Here is a 15,184-nt window from a genome sequence, read left to right as displayed (position 1 = left end):
TATCCTCGTGATCAATTGAAGTATGAGAGGAATCGGTCATACCTTCGTCTTGCATGGTTCCGTAAAGGCTGTAGATGTGAGAACTTGCGGCAGGCGCTTTGGCTGCTCGAGGGGACGGGGAACGGGTCGTGCTTAGCTAATGGACTCTGTCGTGCATATCTGAGGTGCAGTTGATCACGGTTTCTTTCAAGTATCACACCATGGTGCACTTGCTCTAAGACTGGCCAGTCAAATTGTTTAGGTATCTATGTAAGAAAACGAGAGAAACGAGTGTGAAGTAAGACGACATGCGATGCAACGAGATGGATGCGTCATCATTCTACGCGCAAGCGAGCCACGAGCTTTCACTGGGCGATTTGTAGAAACATACAGCTAAAATGGCCGTCAGAACGTAGCGATGGGGTGATGGAACGCTCTGACACAAACCTCAAGCGCAGTAGTCACTAGCACTGCTCTTCGAATGCTCACAATGACCACCGCATGGCTGGCGACCATTCACCCAGACCAGAGACTCGCCTTGACCGGCGCATTTGAACAAGCTCCGGTCAATTTGAGCTTCGTCGGGAAAGTGGCCATCATTCCATTTGTCAAGAAGGACCTTTGCTTAGATTTCGCGGCCAGACCAGCCTACAGCGATTTGTCAGCCATACATGCACAGGGTATCTCCATTGTGAGTACTTACCACGACCATTCTTGAGCGTGTGTCCGCAATAATGAGTGAATGTCTTGCAGTCGCCGGCATAGGCTGTGAAGGCAAGTTGCGAGGCGACGAAACCAAGGATAGTAGTTATGAAAACCATGGATTTCAATGTTCTTGCTTGGTCTTGCGGATATTGCAAAGGGTTTGAAGTACTTGCTGTGGTCGCAATCTCAGGAGCATCGTCCGCTACCTTATAAATTGGACACGCGCGTCTTTCGGTGAGAATCTGCTGGCACACCAGTCCCAGTGACTACTTCAGTCGAATGCTGAAGGTCCACTTGACAACTGTTCGATCAGAGCGACGGCTAATGGTGGCAGTGTGTCGCGAGCTCCAAAGATCGAGCGGTGTGTAAGACATGCACAAGCTACTTGTTCCTGCTGACCTATCTCTCTTATGTTAGCTGAGGAAGTGCTCCGTGTCAGCAACACCGCGTCACGATTTATATGCATGTTTCACAAGCGCTCGGTTATCTCAGCTAGCCGTATGTTACACACATTGTCCTCAGACTTCAATACATCCAGGAGCAAGTGTACCGGCTCAACTGACGCATTTGGGGAACAGGCTGCGAAATGTGCTCAATCTTGTTCCGAGACATTCCTGGTATGTGAGCAATAGGACTTGAGTGGCCGGCTCTGTAATTGTGTACCAATAGAGAATGAGCTCGTTTGTCTTGGACCTCATTGGCGGATCTCTCATACTTTTCTGCCCCAGCGGTGACGGTACCGAACACGTTGTCATCGCCGTCAGGGAACGCCTTATATCCAATAGTGATCGCGATCTATTCAAGTGATTGACCAGCGGTCTCGACGTAGTGGAAGTGACTGAGTCTAACTGAGAAGATGCAAGAGCCGGCAATGCCCGCGTCCAATTAAACATCGATTTCCAGGAATGCATCAGAAGAGACCATGCCAATTATGAAGTTGGAGATCTGGTTGCTCGTTGTTGCTACTCGGTGTTTAGTGCAGAAGATGTCCGGTGTTGAGTGTAGAATCTTCTTTGATAAAATCGAGCAGATACCGCGCAGGCAAAATGGGTACGGCATGGGGCGACAGTCTACGGTAGTGAATTAGCATTACCGCGAGGAATTACTCCGAGGCCTTCTGCCGTATTCACGCATGCGTCTGCGATATCCTCAAATTTTCAACTACAAATCGTCAGTTGTAAATGGCTTGTGAACTGCTGAGGGGAACGCTCCTCTACAGCGCGAGGCTGCAAGACAGAGCTGCTCTGGCAGCGTAGCACGGTGCCTACGCGTTCGATCCCAAGAACACCAGACAACGAAAATGGCAATGCCTGTAAACCTCATGCACACTTCTGTGGCCGAACATGCGGCCTGTCATAGGTGACTCGCCCTCGTCGTTTGATTTCGCTCGCTTTCACTTCGCCATAAGCCGCAGCAGAGCCACGACGCTCAGCTGGTGACCTCATAACCTCGCACACAGTGCCTCGCAACCACATCAACCACAGGATGTTGACCCTTATCGCCGCCATTGTTGACTGCTTCACAGGTGCCACCGGGGAGGACAGACCATGCGCAGATGAGAAACAAGCGCTCAAAAGCACTCGCCAAAACCCACTCGACGAAGTCGCTCAAGATGTTGTCAACACCATGTTGCGTGCCGAGAAAGCCGGTTCGGAGCTGAGAGCCGAGCTCGATACCGTTGTCGGCCCATGCGGCTGGAAAGAAAAATTGGCGGAGAGGGTGCTGGAGAAGTTGGGCGCAGCCTTGCAAGGCGCGCACGACAGACTTGGTCCTGCAGTCCGTGACGCCTACAACAAAGCATGGCAGGCTGCGAACGAGATTGAAGGCTTCGTCATCCAGCATCCAATTATGTGCACCGTAATCGCGCTTGGAGTCCTTGTCGTCATCGCGCCTTGGGCGATTGAGGCATTGGGCTTTGCAGAGCCGGGACCTGTGGAAGGTGCGTATGCCGAGCGATGTAAGAATGAGCTCCGTGCGATGCTCACAACGTCGATATAGGCTCCTTTGCATCCTGGTGGCAGTCTACCTACGGCGGCTTGGTGCCCAAGGGATCGTTGTTTTCTTTCTTCCAGCGCTTGGGCATGGTGTGGTTGCGGCACTGACCACTTCCGAAGCACGGCCTCGGGACGACCAGTGCAGTACCTCTATTGCGCGCGGGGGCGACGGGCTGGGCATCGAGCCATGATTGAGAACCAATAACGCCGAAGTCGAATGTCCTCGGCAGTCAAGAACCGAGCTATGGTGGGACCTCTAGGGTTTCTTCTAGCATAACCTTCCTTCTACACAGTTGCATCGACAAATCAGGCGCTTACCGAGCGGCCAATAGTTGATAATTGCCCGTGGGATCTTTAAAGGATTGATCGAATAAATAATGCCCAGGTGCCTGTCAGGGTCTTCTCCTTCTTCGTATTTCTTGCCGACAACCCGGCTCTGATCATAGCAATCAAGGCTTCGATGATGCAAAAAGGGAGACGAGATGAATTATCGATGCCATCCCTGTCTCGTATCGTGTAGGTGACATCATTGCAATGCGCGCGCAAAGATCGACAAAACGGCGGAGTGAGGTGTCTCAAGGAGCGCCGTCAGTGTTTCAAAAGCTTGGGCGACCCTTGCGTAGAGTGCGCGAAAAGAAAAGACGAAGAGGACGATGTAGAAACGCGTACAAGTGCAGATCTTTGACGGTGTTGACGTGTCCGTGGAGAGGGAAGCAATGCATGGATCCCTGTCTTCCGGTAGCGCTGAGTCAGGCAGGTGCACGGGCGATGCGTCTTTACAGAGTCCGAGCGATATCGCGCACCGCCACAATTAGGTTTGAATCTGTTTGAGTAGTGGCTGAACTATCAAAGCGGCGTCGTAGGACTTCGTGCTGTAGAGCGGGCCAATCAAAGGCTGTAAACACCGTTGCCGAAAACACCACAAACCACAGATCAAAGAATCGCACCGAAAGGCTCACAGGCATGCCTCAAACTCTCTACCAGTTCGGCATCAACCCAGCAAAACCTTCCTCCAAAGCCCTCACTCCAAAAGTAATCGCCACAAGCGAAGAGATCAAGATCCTATGGTCCTCATGGTGTGATCTAATTTACATGACCACCAATACCTCTGAAGTCCGCACCATAATCTACAGCGGCACAAGTCTCAGCCCCGCTCAGCAGGACGACTTCGCTTCTCCGCATTCCATAATCAATCAGGCACTCGCAGACCCAACATGTCGTCTGACTTTCTTCGGCAGCACAATGCATGATGGGGTACGCGGCTATATCTGTAATCGGCGGCTCAGGATTTTCAGTACGCCAGCTGAACAAACTGGATTTGAGCAGGACATCGGAACATGGGATTTTCTCGCGTCACCAGTCGGGGAGATCAGGGTGTGCAGAGACGATTCGGTGCTTGTTTCTCTGCCTCCATGCACACATGAAATCAGAGAGGCGAGCGCTCATGGCAACATCGCCACTATGCCGCATCTCAAATATCTCGGCAGTCGCTATGCAACGAGCGAGTCAATTCACCATGTGGCCGACATCATGCCAACCCAACTCGTGGTCAACGCAACGACAGCGACAGCCCTTTCACAATCTGGCCAACTCTACACACGTACAACTGACCCGCGCTACCCTTCCACCTTAGGTCGTCCGTACACAGGAGCGTTGACCTTCGACCCTGTGCCCTACCTGGTAGAATTGCGCATGACGAAGATAGCATCTGGTGGCTACATAACTGCAGCGATCAGTGAAGATGGAGAGTTGTTTCTTTGGGGCCAGTCAAATCCGGGCACAGACGGGGATTTGGGAGTGTTGCATAGACTGGACTACAACACCGATGCTTCGGTGAGCAAGGAAACTGCCATCTGGGGTGATAATTTGCAGGGTGAAGACGTGAAGTGCTTGAACATACACATCGATGGGAGAGACGCATCAGCATATGATGTTGCCGTAGGGTACGGTCATGTCCTCGTTGCAGCAAAGGATGAGACTGGCGAGCAAGCGGTGTTCACCTCCGGCTGTGGAGCCGAAGGTCAGCTGGGCATTGGCAGGTCAGTTGAGTTTAAAGAAGAATTCGGGGAGGTTGTAGCTATAAGAACGAAGCGTGTGGTACAGCTGGCAGCAGGGGGCTGGTCCAGCTTTATCGTCACAGAAGACTGCACGAAAATGTGAGAAATGCTGGAATTGGAAAGATGCGCAACTAGAATGTCGAAGGAGGATGTTCTCAGGCTGGCCACATCGGAGCATGTCAGCGCCTAACCAGATCAGAAAAAGGCGTCTGTTCCAGCACGTGCTGCCTTTGTACCCTAAACTCTGAGATAACATCAGCCGACAGTTCGAGGAGGATCATCGCGATGGAGTAGCCCTTGCTGTTGTAGCAATGTAAGTGGACACACTACCTCGAATGTCGGGGCCTGAGATTCTTGGTGCCCGTCGTGCAAGGGTACCGAACGCTCGGTTGAAAGCATGACATTTCCAACCTCGATTCTTGTTGTGACAAATATCGGGGTTTGCCTTGATATTCGTGGCAGGCCACCGCCTTGCTCGTTTTGTGTGTCGCTCAAAGTCTTTTTACGGCAGCGCGTGCTGATGCGACCTTCCCGAAAGCTGGAGGCAGGCAGGGTAAGCAAGCGACAGTGATTCCCGTGATCATTTGAGCGAGCGCTCAAAGCAAGTTCGTGCCTATGCCGTAGGTCAAATCGCCATTGAACGAAACGTGCAGCGTGTCTGCAATGCGAAACGCGCCTACCATGATGGTCCTACCTCACGTCATTATGGGAAATGGTTCAGGATCGAATGATCCCAGGAAATTATGCTAAAGGCGAAGACACCGTAATCGCAAGCTTGTGAGCGGAGGGCAGCTGCAGACCCCAAACTATATCATGCGGCGTCAGCCAGTTAACAATGTCCAAGCCAACTCCCATTGCTGCGGTAGTTGTCATGAAAGGCTCAATGTTGAAGCAGTAGTGACCTGATTGTATCGGCAGCTCCTAGTTGTGATCCAAAGGCCGGCATATCTCCACCGTCGCTGTCCGCATATGCTAACCTACGTGCCCAACTGTCATTGCTTTGCTGAGTCAGCCCATGATTTGACGAGCAGCCGCTAAGTAAGACTTGCAGACGATGAAGACTGCCACGACTATGTACAGGAAGACCTAGAGTGAGTGAGAATACTCCACCAGATGCGTGCACTGTAGCCTTACTAAAGCAAGGACTAGCAGCGCATCATCCAGCGACCATGATAAACCCTTGATTCTCTTTGCTGCAAAGCGCGCTGCAAGAAACACGATGAGTGGTACGGTGAGTATCGTGACACCGGCGATGTTTGCTCCGATCAACATTGAATACAAGTGGATATGCTGTAACGGAACATGTATGCCCTACGATGAAGCAACCGCTCGCATGGCGGAAGATGCTGTGAAAAGGCCAAAAAGGTGGGTTGAAACCACAATAGATCATTGTTGTTGTTGTTGAGGCACAGCAGGACTGCGGGATCGATCGATGGAAGTGTCCGTGGCGACCAGCAACGCGCCTGCGACTGAGGCCGGTGAAACACATGGAGATGACCGTAACGCAGGAAGCCACTGCTTACGAAGTTACCTAGAGCTTTGCAGTCAACGTTGTAGCCTTTTCCGGCAGAAGGAGCGACAAAGTTTGACAGTCGGCATTTGTGTCTCGTACAATAGGTTGCTACCCCCAGACTGCGCGTCGAATGCGCTCTTTCGTGGGGTGTTTCGCCTTACCCGCAGGTTTGCGATGATGTCAGGCATGGCATTGTTGCGGCAATCGTTTAGGCACTCGCGGTCAGGAGTCAGCGGAGCTGTCATGCCAACCCAAGCGGCGGCATCAGTCCACTTTGCCCACTGTTTGGCCAGTGAAGGGAGGCCACCAGGCGAGTGAGTCCGCATCACAGCCGGCGCATAGCAAAGGAGGGTTTGTTGGGCTCATAACAAGGTTGCGAATCGGTCTCACTCTGAGGTACAGGCAAGTGCTGAGGCTGAGGTGTCTCAAGATTTATTGTTCAGGACGCGTCCCAGCCATGGCGTTGAGTTCGTCGTCCAGGCTAGCGTCCCGGCAGCTAGGTATGTAACGCCAAGGCCATTCACGCAGTCAGCTTTTAGAGTTTTACAGGTGCGAATTCTTGCATTCGGTCGAATGATAGCAACGGTTTTGTTTGAAGTTTGGCGTCGTCGTATCTCAGCCTCGGTACCGTCGCCTTGGTACCATGTCGTCGGACCGATGGATTCTTTGTATAGGCATTTCAAGCAGATGTGACAGTGCCTCGATTTGGCAATGTGTCTCCGACAAACCTTCAGGAGCCCATGGCGAGTGCCGGTGCTTCATTGATGCTGCAGACTCTGCATGCTGGCGGTCCCGCTGCCTGCCGCAACACGCTCATCGGCGTGCAATCGGAGGTACTGTTGCATCGCATTGTGTGGCCCTCTTGTGCGCCCGCGGAGTGAGGCCCTGCACACGCGGACAAGCACTGATCGATTGACCTCAATCTTAGCTGCGACAGGAGACCGTCCAGTCAAAGTGAGGATCTTGAGACGGTCACAGCAGGCAAGGCGGGCTCCAGGGTTGTAACAGACAGGGCTGTTCAGGCAGACACGCGAGAAAGGCAAGGATGGCGGCGATCGTGATGATCTGTTAGCTTCAGCCTCGCTTGCTGCACCAGTGCGACGGTGAAAGATCGCAAACACGATAGGATACGATCCGCTTGCGCAGCAGCGCAGCAGCCGGCAGTGTCAAGGGTCTCCACGGCCTCGTATTTTGGCATCGAACGACATTTTCCAGTAGTAGCGTTGCACCGGTAAGAGTCCGACCAAGAATCGCCACGACGTTACTCCTAGCGGTGCTGCAGACGAGAGCGGCATGTGGCTTGGTCCCGTTGATTGGCTCACGGACGAAACGCTGGGTGGAGACTAGTGGTATCCAGCAAGGTGGAGCCCACGCTATTCAGGGGTGGAAGAGTTCGTTCCTGGTTTCGCGCCGTTCCAAGGCCGTGTAAGAACTCGCCCATGCTCCTTGTAAACGTCATGTGCACTACCAAGGTGAACTTGTCGGCTTGTGGTGCCGCTCTATTTTTCGCTTCGTAAGAAGGACAAGGCCCACTCTTATCAGCCTGATCCGCTTGTACCGACCGAATTTGTAGCCATAAGCATCTTGCTGTTCACTCCCTCCACTCGCGGCCTCTTCAACTTCACATCCTCTCACTGTTCAGCCGCAGGCCTTCCAGGAACACATCGACCTCTTCAACAGCCAATTCACTCACTCAAAGTCACTGACTTCACCACTCGCCATCACAGCCGCAGGATCCGGAAGTGATGACGTTGGACTCCTATGCCTGACTCTGAGCATTACACAGCACAAACAATTCAACACACAATCAATACAATGGAGCATCGACACTCTTCGCCGTCCCCGAGGGGCAAAAGCCTTAGACCCAGTGCTCATAGAAAGAGAAGCAATTCTGTACCCTTTGTTGAGGCATTGGGATGCTCGACTTCTGAAGCAAGATTGATGGTGGCCGAGGGCAGGGCTGCTGTTCGTAACCGGAGACGCGGCCGCCAAAACCGGCTAGTCATGGGAGGAAATAAACCTTTCGACCCCCGTGACCACCTGAAATACCTCGATAGTTCGTACCAGGAACATGACTTATCGAGGCCGCAAACGGCTAAGGTCAATCATTCAAGGCACCCTTCTGATGCCACAGACAAGAGCTCGTCGACAATAGTCGCAGCATCCCGGGATGGAGAATCGGCCGGCAACGGCGCGTCGGGCCCACTGGGAAACTACTCTGCCAACCTCGCATCGTTCATCAAGGCACAGCTCAAGTCGATACCAACTTACACACCGTCACCTAACCAGATTTCACCCCGATCATGTCCGGACTTCTCCTTCCAGCTTCGCACTCCTCCACAGTCACCCAACAAGGTCGCGAGGAAGCCAGTGGAAGCGCCCAGAGTAATCAGTATTCCTCCTGTTCGGCCACCGATGCAGAGCGCCTTCTCTGCATGGAGCTCAACGGACGAATCAGAGGATGATGATTTGCCTGCGCTCCCAGAGATTTACCAGTACACTCAGGCCGCGGTATCCAAGTCCACCAGCAATTGTAGCACACCATCAGTGCTAGGGTACTATGCAGGACCTAACGACTCCTTCCTGTTCACATCAACACCCTCGGAGGAGCCTCACACTGCCAAGGGGTTCCAATTTCACAATGCACCAGCGCTAATGACTGGACCCTACTCCCCTCCCCACGATGACGACCCCGACTACTACGTGTCCTCGTACTCGTCGCAACCGCAGTTAATGTCTTCCTCGGAGCCTTCGATCTCGTCGTCATCAGCTTCGCCCGCATCTTACTTCGAATACAAACGCCCTATATCCAGTCTCTTCCCGTCTGATATGAAGGACCGCATCATTGCTGCAGTCACACCAATAAAAGGAAAGATGCTGACGGCGATCTCGCCATTCGAGGGTGCTGCACTCTCAAATGTACACGATGTATTTATCGAGTCTCAAACCAGGGTGCACGTCGACGGTATGTCCTTTGACCTGCTGCGCGACTTCGTCGTACCTGCCAGCAGAGTCTCAACACCAGTTTGACTCGCCGTTCCCTAATACCACGACTGTGCCATACTGAATTCCCGCGTTTATCTTTAGCGTTCGCGTTCTTGCGGTCTACAAAACATCAAAGTCGATGCCTGTGGTGCAGCCGGCCTTACCACCAGCGGAGTCTTGACCTTCCTCTTCTTTGTTACCTGGCTGGGCGCACGGAAAACATACTTCTTGTAATCTCTTTCGTTTTTCTATAACCTTCGATTGCTGTTTCGGAGCTTCGATGCTCGCTACTTCTTTTGGCCTTGGGCCGGACCTTTCTTTCCTTACTGTTCGATATCCTTACACAATGAGTGTACGACGCACACGATGCACTTCCAGTCCAGGCGATCTTAGGGTATCATATTGGAGCCGTCAGCAATCATGGCAGAGCTGGCAACGTATACAGCAATCAATCAGCGGTGGCAGAGTAGTTTGGATTACACAGCACGCAATGCAACCAGAAATGCAACAATTGCGCATCGAGTCTATATTCTCACGTTTCCATCTTCGTGACCTAGTTCATCTCCGTATCGTATCGTACTCGGCGCCGTCGACCACGACCTAACTGGACCCCTGACACGCGCTATCATGATGGAGAGGCAAAGAAGCTCAAACAAAGTTGCGCTGCACGATATAACGACCATCCTCGTGTAACACGGGACAATTGAGCCACCACTACTCTGGAATTGTGTTTGAAGGTTGTGGCTGTCATAATCAGACAGCCCGGGCGCGCAGATCTTTTGTCCCTGCAGTGCAGATCGGCAAACGGGCGCCGCGCTGCGGGAAGGAACTCAAAGTGCAGCAAGGGCGCAGCAGGGAAGTGGGGTACGTCATGTTTGTTGCGTTTGCAAGCTCCCCCCACTTGCACAACTTTTGGCAAGACCAGCACCAGGGGATACCATTAAGCACGCTCGCTCAATACCTTGGTCTTTCTCTATTTCTTTCACCCACGTCTACTTTCGCTTTCCTTCCACGCATCAGACTCGCCAGAACGCGCTATAGGACACCGTGTTCTTTGACAGCTTCGAGCCTCGCACAAATATAACTCTCTTTCAACCATCACGCCCCACACTCAGACACATTCGAGCTTTCACAACACGCTCAATAGAGCAGCGTCCTAGGAGAAATCCAGATACCGCTAATAGGTACTTTCTGAAACACCAACTGTGATCGTCCCACTGCACCTCTTACGCTAGGACACCTCGACAGCCCCCTCAAGCACCTGCCATCATGGCGGACGCCGAGTCCACACTCGTGGCGCAGATCCTCAAGCGCATTGCCTACGAGTTTGCACTGGCGCGACCTATGCTGCCAACGTACTTCCACCTGATCGCCTCCGCCCTTTTCCCAATTTACACTGGTGCGCACGCCTCGCTCTCCCGTCCTTCTACCGCCGCAAAGCCCTCGAAGAAGAAGAAGCGCAGTGCTCTACACCACAAGGGCTCAGGTACCGAAGACGACGATGAATCAAGCGACGATGAGGAGGAGGAGGAAGAGTACAATATGGAGGGCCTGTCTCCCAAGGACGCCATTCTGCTGCCGTTATCCGCAGGTATTGCGCTATCGGGGATGTACTTCCTTCTGAAGTGGATGAACGACCCAATGCTGTTGAACAAAATCCTCAATGCCTACTTCGCTATCTTCGGCGTATTCTCCGTCTCGAAGCTGGTTACAGACGTCCTGGACATCGGTCACTCGATCATCTACCCTCGACGGCACGTTATTAACGGCACATTGTATCATATCAATGGTAAGGAGGAGAAGGCCATACCCGTCGCAGGCAATACGCAAGGCAGGAAAGTGCTCAGCACTCCCTTCCCTGGGTTCTTGGCAAGTATGCCGTTGGGCAACAAGCCAAGGAAGGTGGCGTGGAGCGATCGAGCTATGCCCTCAAAGAAGTGGTCGCTGAAGTTGTATCTACACCGCGCACTCGCCGCCAAGTTCAAGATTGGAGCACATGGCATCGTTGGTGCTCTGACTGGACTCTGCGTTGTGGCGTACTTCAACTTCGTTGACAAGCCGTGGTATCTGACAAACTTGCTCGGCTTTGGTTTCTCGTACGGCGCATTGCAACTCATGAGCCCTACGACGTTCGCGACAGGGAGCCTGATCTTGGGAGCGCTGTTCTTTTACGACATCTACTTCGTCTTTTACACGTGAGCTTGGCATACATTCCTCACCAGTGCGCTGCTAACACATTGACAGGCCTATAATGGTTACAGTAGCGAAGTCCTTGGACGTACCCATCAAGCTCATGTTTCCTCGTCCCGGAGACCCACAGGACCCTACCTCAGCCCCATCTCACGCCATGCTTGGTCTCGGTGATGTGGTTCTTCCTGGCATTGTCATCGGTCTATCACTACGTTTCGATCTATACCTGTTCTACCTGCGTCGCCAGAAGCGTGTACGCTTTGCATCAGCAAATGGCGTCGAGACTGTTGAAAAGGCAGAGTACTTTCCTCTCGCTGGACGCTGGAGTGATTACTTCTGGACACACTCACTGCTCGGGCGGCCGTTATGGAAGAAGGACGAGAACAAGCCGGAGGTGCCATTCACGTTCCCCAAGACATACTTTAAGGCCAGTCTGGTCGGCTATGTACTCGGCTTGCTTGCTACACTTGGCGTTATGATAATTTGGGACCATGCACAGCCTGCACTCCTGTACCTTGTACCTGGAGTGCTCAGTAGTGTCTGGCTTACCGCGGTAGCAAGAGGGGAGCTGAGCTTGATCTGGAATTACACAGAAGCTATCGAGGGACAAGGTGACGAAGATACGAAGAAGGACAAGGCTGGCAAGACTGCCAATGGTATCACCATACCAGAGAGTAAGCGCGCCACTCGATCACAAGCCAAGGCTGTGACAGACACAACAGGCGAGAGTGAGAGCGAGGATGAGCCTAGCCGCTCACGTCGAAACGGACGGGGCAGACCAGAGCGTGAGATCTTCTCACTCACTATCGAGGCACCGACAAGCCTGAGGAAAGGTAAGACGAACAAGAAGCATTCGAGGTCAGCCACTGTCGATGAAGTTAAGTCGGCCGTGAACAGGAGGACGCCAAACAAGAGCACAGCTGTAGAAATCAGCGCTGAGCCGGCAGGCAAGAGGCAGAGGCTGCACTGAACAGGCGACGACAAGGAAATGATGTATTGGCAGTATTGCATAGCGATGGCGTTGCATTCATACAACCAGCGCCTCACTTGATTTAGCTTTGGGTAGCTTGGCAGTTCTGGTCAATTATGGCCGGCATAAATACACTCTCTTCTCCATTCTATTTACTGGCATTGTATCAGCGCACGGATGATGGATCTGACAGCAAATTTACAACTGACGCAGGAGCTGTGGCGTGAGTTGGCCGATCGCAAGGCGACACAAGAACGGCTGCTCTACAGGACTACATTACGGCTGGTTGCTCACGAGGCGAGCATGTGCTGATGTACAGATCTCCATGCTCCCTTATGCCATCCAGCATTTCTGGTCACATTGTTGCGCAGTATTGTAGACATGGCCTTTACGACAAGGCAGTTATTCGCGCCATTCCCTTGCACGGCTTAATGGCATTGCGTTGTCATGTATCTAGATCAGCAAGTTAGAAAGCAGGACTACATTCATTACGGCAATAACAACATACAAGTCAAGGGTAAGTTGTGATAAGTTCCCTGGCGCTTCCGCCAATTTTTGTTAGAGAAAATCATGGACACTCGTGGTTTTGATTGGTGCAGTCTGTATTAATCAGTCAAGCACCCAGGCACGAGATCACCAAGTTGTACGAAGGCGCCATATCTATTCTAAGGCCAATTCGGTATTAGAACGACTGGGTGAAGAGGGCGGGCGAGGGGGACCAGCTATCGAGTGAGTGGATCTTTCGCGAATAGCTCGGGAAAGCCGCGCCTAGTCGGCGTTTCAATACTGACACGACTGGTACGGAAGTGCGCAACAAGCTACAAAATCTCCATTCAGGTTGGTAGATGTGCTCAGAGCCTTCCTATCCTCCAACAGCACCGAACTGAACGACTAGGTCTATCGGCTCGTCAGTCGCGATGAGCGTCACCTAATTACAGGCCGTCCCCACCTCCGGTTGTTCGAGGATAATCATACAAGTCCTACAGGAAGGCGAGTACGAAGGTACGGCCGTATCATTCCAATGACGAGGATCACTGCACGCATACTGCCTTCTACTGACAAAGATCCGCCAGTATCACCCGTGCATATGTTAGAAACATCACACCTGGGTTTACGTGCATGTGCTCGCTTGACCGATCAGCTCAGAATCGATGAAATGAGGTCGATCAACGCGTCATGCACAGCCAACTTAGCGACTAACTTAGTACTACGCTGTCATATGAGCACAATATTGTCAGTAAGTATGAAGATACGGATTGTCCGTTGAGTACTATGCGAGAACAAATTTGAACGTTTAGTGAAAGCAAAGGCTGACCTATACAAGCTAGCTAGCAAGCGCTTTGCCTACGCGGAGAGCATGTGGAAATGAGCGGGACAAGCACGTGAGACATCGGAAAGTGCGTACATCATTTATGTGTCTCTCTCATCAAGCTTGAGCACGGTAGAAGATTTGCATTTGCAAACACACTGCTTTTGCGATGCAATTCAGCTATCTCAAAATGCTCATGACTGGCTACTGAGTATAAACATGACTCAACCAATCTTCTTGATGTGATCCGTAACCAGACACGTCCAATCCGTAGTGTTGTAGTAGATGGTATTTCCATCATTAGACGTCTGCTGCCCAGTGCTAGGCACAGTGTCGCCCAGCTGCCAAAATAAATCCGCAGCCAGTCCATCGTTCTTCAAGCCCAGAGCTGTGGTCTGCCACTGGCTCTCAACCGGGCAGTGATCAGAAGCAGTATCGACACCATACTCTTCCAGCAAGCAAGGCTTATTAGCCTTCTTGCAGGCCGCCGCGTGTGCAGTAATCCATGCATTACCCCAGTCGTTTGTGGTGCCCCAAGACTTGGGATACAAGTGGAACGTACCGAAGTTGATGTTGGGAAGGGCGAGATTGGCAGCAAAGTCGAGACCCTCGGTAAACTGGTAGGGGTACGAGCCATCACCAGAGAGACCAAAGCCCTCGTCGCCAATTGCGACCATGTGGTCGGAATCGAGAGAGCGGACGTAGTTGGAGGAGTTGCGGATCCAATTCGTCAAGACTGAGGTGGCGCAGCCGTTGCAGCGGGGTTCGTTGGCGAGCTCCCAAGCGAAAACACCGGCGGAAGTACGGTAGCGTGAGACGACGGCCTTGACGTAGGCTTGATACATGGCCTGGCACTTGGTGGACTGGTACCATTGGGCGTTGCTACTGACGCCACAGGCTGAGAAGTAGGCTGCCATGCCTCCATAATCGGTCCAGTTGTTCACGAAGTTGATGATGAGCTTGATGCCATTGTTCTCAGCTGCCTTGACAACGGCATCGAGACGCTGCAGGCCGTTCGCGCCAGTGTTGATGGTTGCGGTGGAACCAGAGAAGGACTGGAAGTAAACTGTGCCTGAGCCGGGGATAGATGTCACATCGTTGAAGCCCCAGACGCGAAGGACCTTATGCCCTGAGGATTTCAAGTGACCCATTATAACATTGATATCGTTGTTGTTGGTGAGGAAGGGCATCCAGTAGCTGTTGGTGCCGGCATAGTCTGAGCAAAGTCAGTTGAGAATTTTAGCTTTTCAGTTATCAACTTACACTTTGTGACACCATCGATGTTGAACTTGAGGCCATCGGCCTTCGAATACGGTGCCTGAGCAGCAAGGTCGTCTTTCGCCGCTGGTAGCGCCGCCACTGCGGCCACGATGGAGAGGATCATTGCAAGCTTCATGGCTGTTGTGTTGTTCGACCTTAGAATGATGCCCAAATACCGCTGGGAAACAGCATGATTTATAGGGAGATCAGGATAATTGTGAT

At 52.3% G+C, this 15,184-nt stretch overlaps 6 protein-coding genes across 6 annotated transcripts; 5 read left to right on the top strand and 1 right to left on the bottom strand.

Moving 5' to 3' along the window:
• Positions 1–287: 287 nt before the first annotated feature.
• On the top strand, positions 288–2,786 carry M421DRAFT_100559 (uncharacterized protein; the record flags this gene model as incomplete). Its single annotated transcript, XM_033586539.1, has 3 exons — positions 288–358; positions 2,262–2,623; positions 2,683–2,786. The coding sequence occupies 3 exons, from the start codon at positions 288–290 to the stop codon at positions 2,784–2,786; spliced, it is 537 nt and encodes a 178-aa protein (XP_033449714.1).
• Positions 2,787–3,620: 834 nt separating this feature from the next.
• M421DRAFT_419993 (uncharacterized protein) lies at positions 3,621–5,076 on the top strand. Its single transcript, XM_033592322.1, has one exon. The coding sequence runs from the start codon at positions 3,642–3,644 to the stop codon at positions 4,836–4,838; it is 1,197 nt and encodes a 398-aa protein (XP_033449713.1). The 5' UTR covers positions 3,621–3,641; the 3' UTR covers positions 4,839–5,076.
• A 2,633-nt stretch (positions 5,077–7,709) lies between these two features.
• M421DRAFT_419991 (uncharacterized protein) lies at positions 7,710–9,756 on the top strand. Its single transcript, XM_033592321.1, has one exon. The coding sequence runs from the start codon at positions 8,064–8,066 to the stop codon at positions 9,276–9,278; it is 1,215 nt and encodes a 404-aa protein (XP_033449712.1). The 5' UTR covers positions 7,710–8,063; the 3' UTR covers positions 9,279–9,756.
• Positions 9,757–10,031: 275 nt separating this feature from the next.
• Positions 10,032–10,410, top strand: M421DRAFT_139271 (uncharacterized protein). The gene has a single exon (XM_033587454.1). It carries the CDS (start codon positions 10,105–10,107, stop codon positions 10,315–10,317), a length of 213 nt encoding a protein of 70 aa, XP_033449711.1. The 5' UTR covers positions 10,032–10,104; the 3' UTR covers positions 10,318–10,410.
• M421DRAFT_419990 (uncharacterized protein) lies at positions 10,155–12,539 on the top strand. The gene is made up of 2 exons (XM_033592320.1): positions 10,155–11,428; positions 11,478–12,539. Exons 1-2 carry the CDS (start codon positions 10,503–10,505, stop codon positions 12,391–12,393), a joined length of 1,842 nt encoding a protein of 613 aa, XP_033449710.1. The 5' UTR covers positions 10,155–10,502; the 3' UTR covers positions 12,394–12,539.
• A 1,387-nt stretch (positions 12,540–13,926) lies between these two features.
• Positions 13,927–15,098, bottom strand: M421DRAFT_100555 (glycoside hydrolase family 5 protein; the record flags this gene model as incomplete). Its single annotated transcript, XM_033586538.1, has 2 exons — positions 13,927–14,918; positions 14,966–15,098. 2 exons carry the CDS (start codon positions 15,096–15,098, stop codon positions 13,927–13,929), a joined length of 1,125 nt encoding a protein of 374 aa, XP_033449709.1.
• Between the last annotated feature and the right edge of the window lie 86 nt (positions 15,099–15,184).

This window comes from Didymella exigua, assembly GCF_010094145.1.
Source record: "Didymella exigua CBS 183.55 unplaced genomic scaffold M421scaffold_11, whole genome shotgun sequence".
NCBI lineage: Eukaryota > Fungi > Ascomycota > Dothideomycetes > Pleosporales > Didymellaceae > Didymella > Didymella exigua.
This window is presented reverse-complemented; position numbering and strand designations above follow the sequence as displayed.

Coding starts and splice junctions, on each gene's coding strand:
- M421DRAFT_419993 (XM_033592322.1), top strand. CDS start 3,642: ATGCCTCAAACTCTCTACCAGTTCGGCATCAACCCAGCAAAACCTTCC.
- M421DRAFT_419991 (XM_033592321.1), top strand. CDS start 8,064: ATGGAGCATCGACACTCTTCGCCGTCCCCGAGGGGCAAAAGCCTTAGA.
- M421DRAFT_139271 (XM_033587454.1), top strand. CDS start 10,105: ATGTTTGTTGCGTTTGCAAGCTCCCCCCACTTGCACAACTTTTGGCAA.
- M421DRAFT_419990 (XM_033592320.1), top strand. CDS start 10,503: ATGGCGGACGCCGAGTCCACACTCGTGGCGCAGATCCTCAAGCGCATT. Junction 11,429..11,477: donor ATCTACTTCGTCTTTTACAC/GTGAGCTTGGCA, acceptor ACACATTGACAG/GCCTATAATGGTTACAGTAG.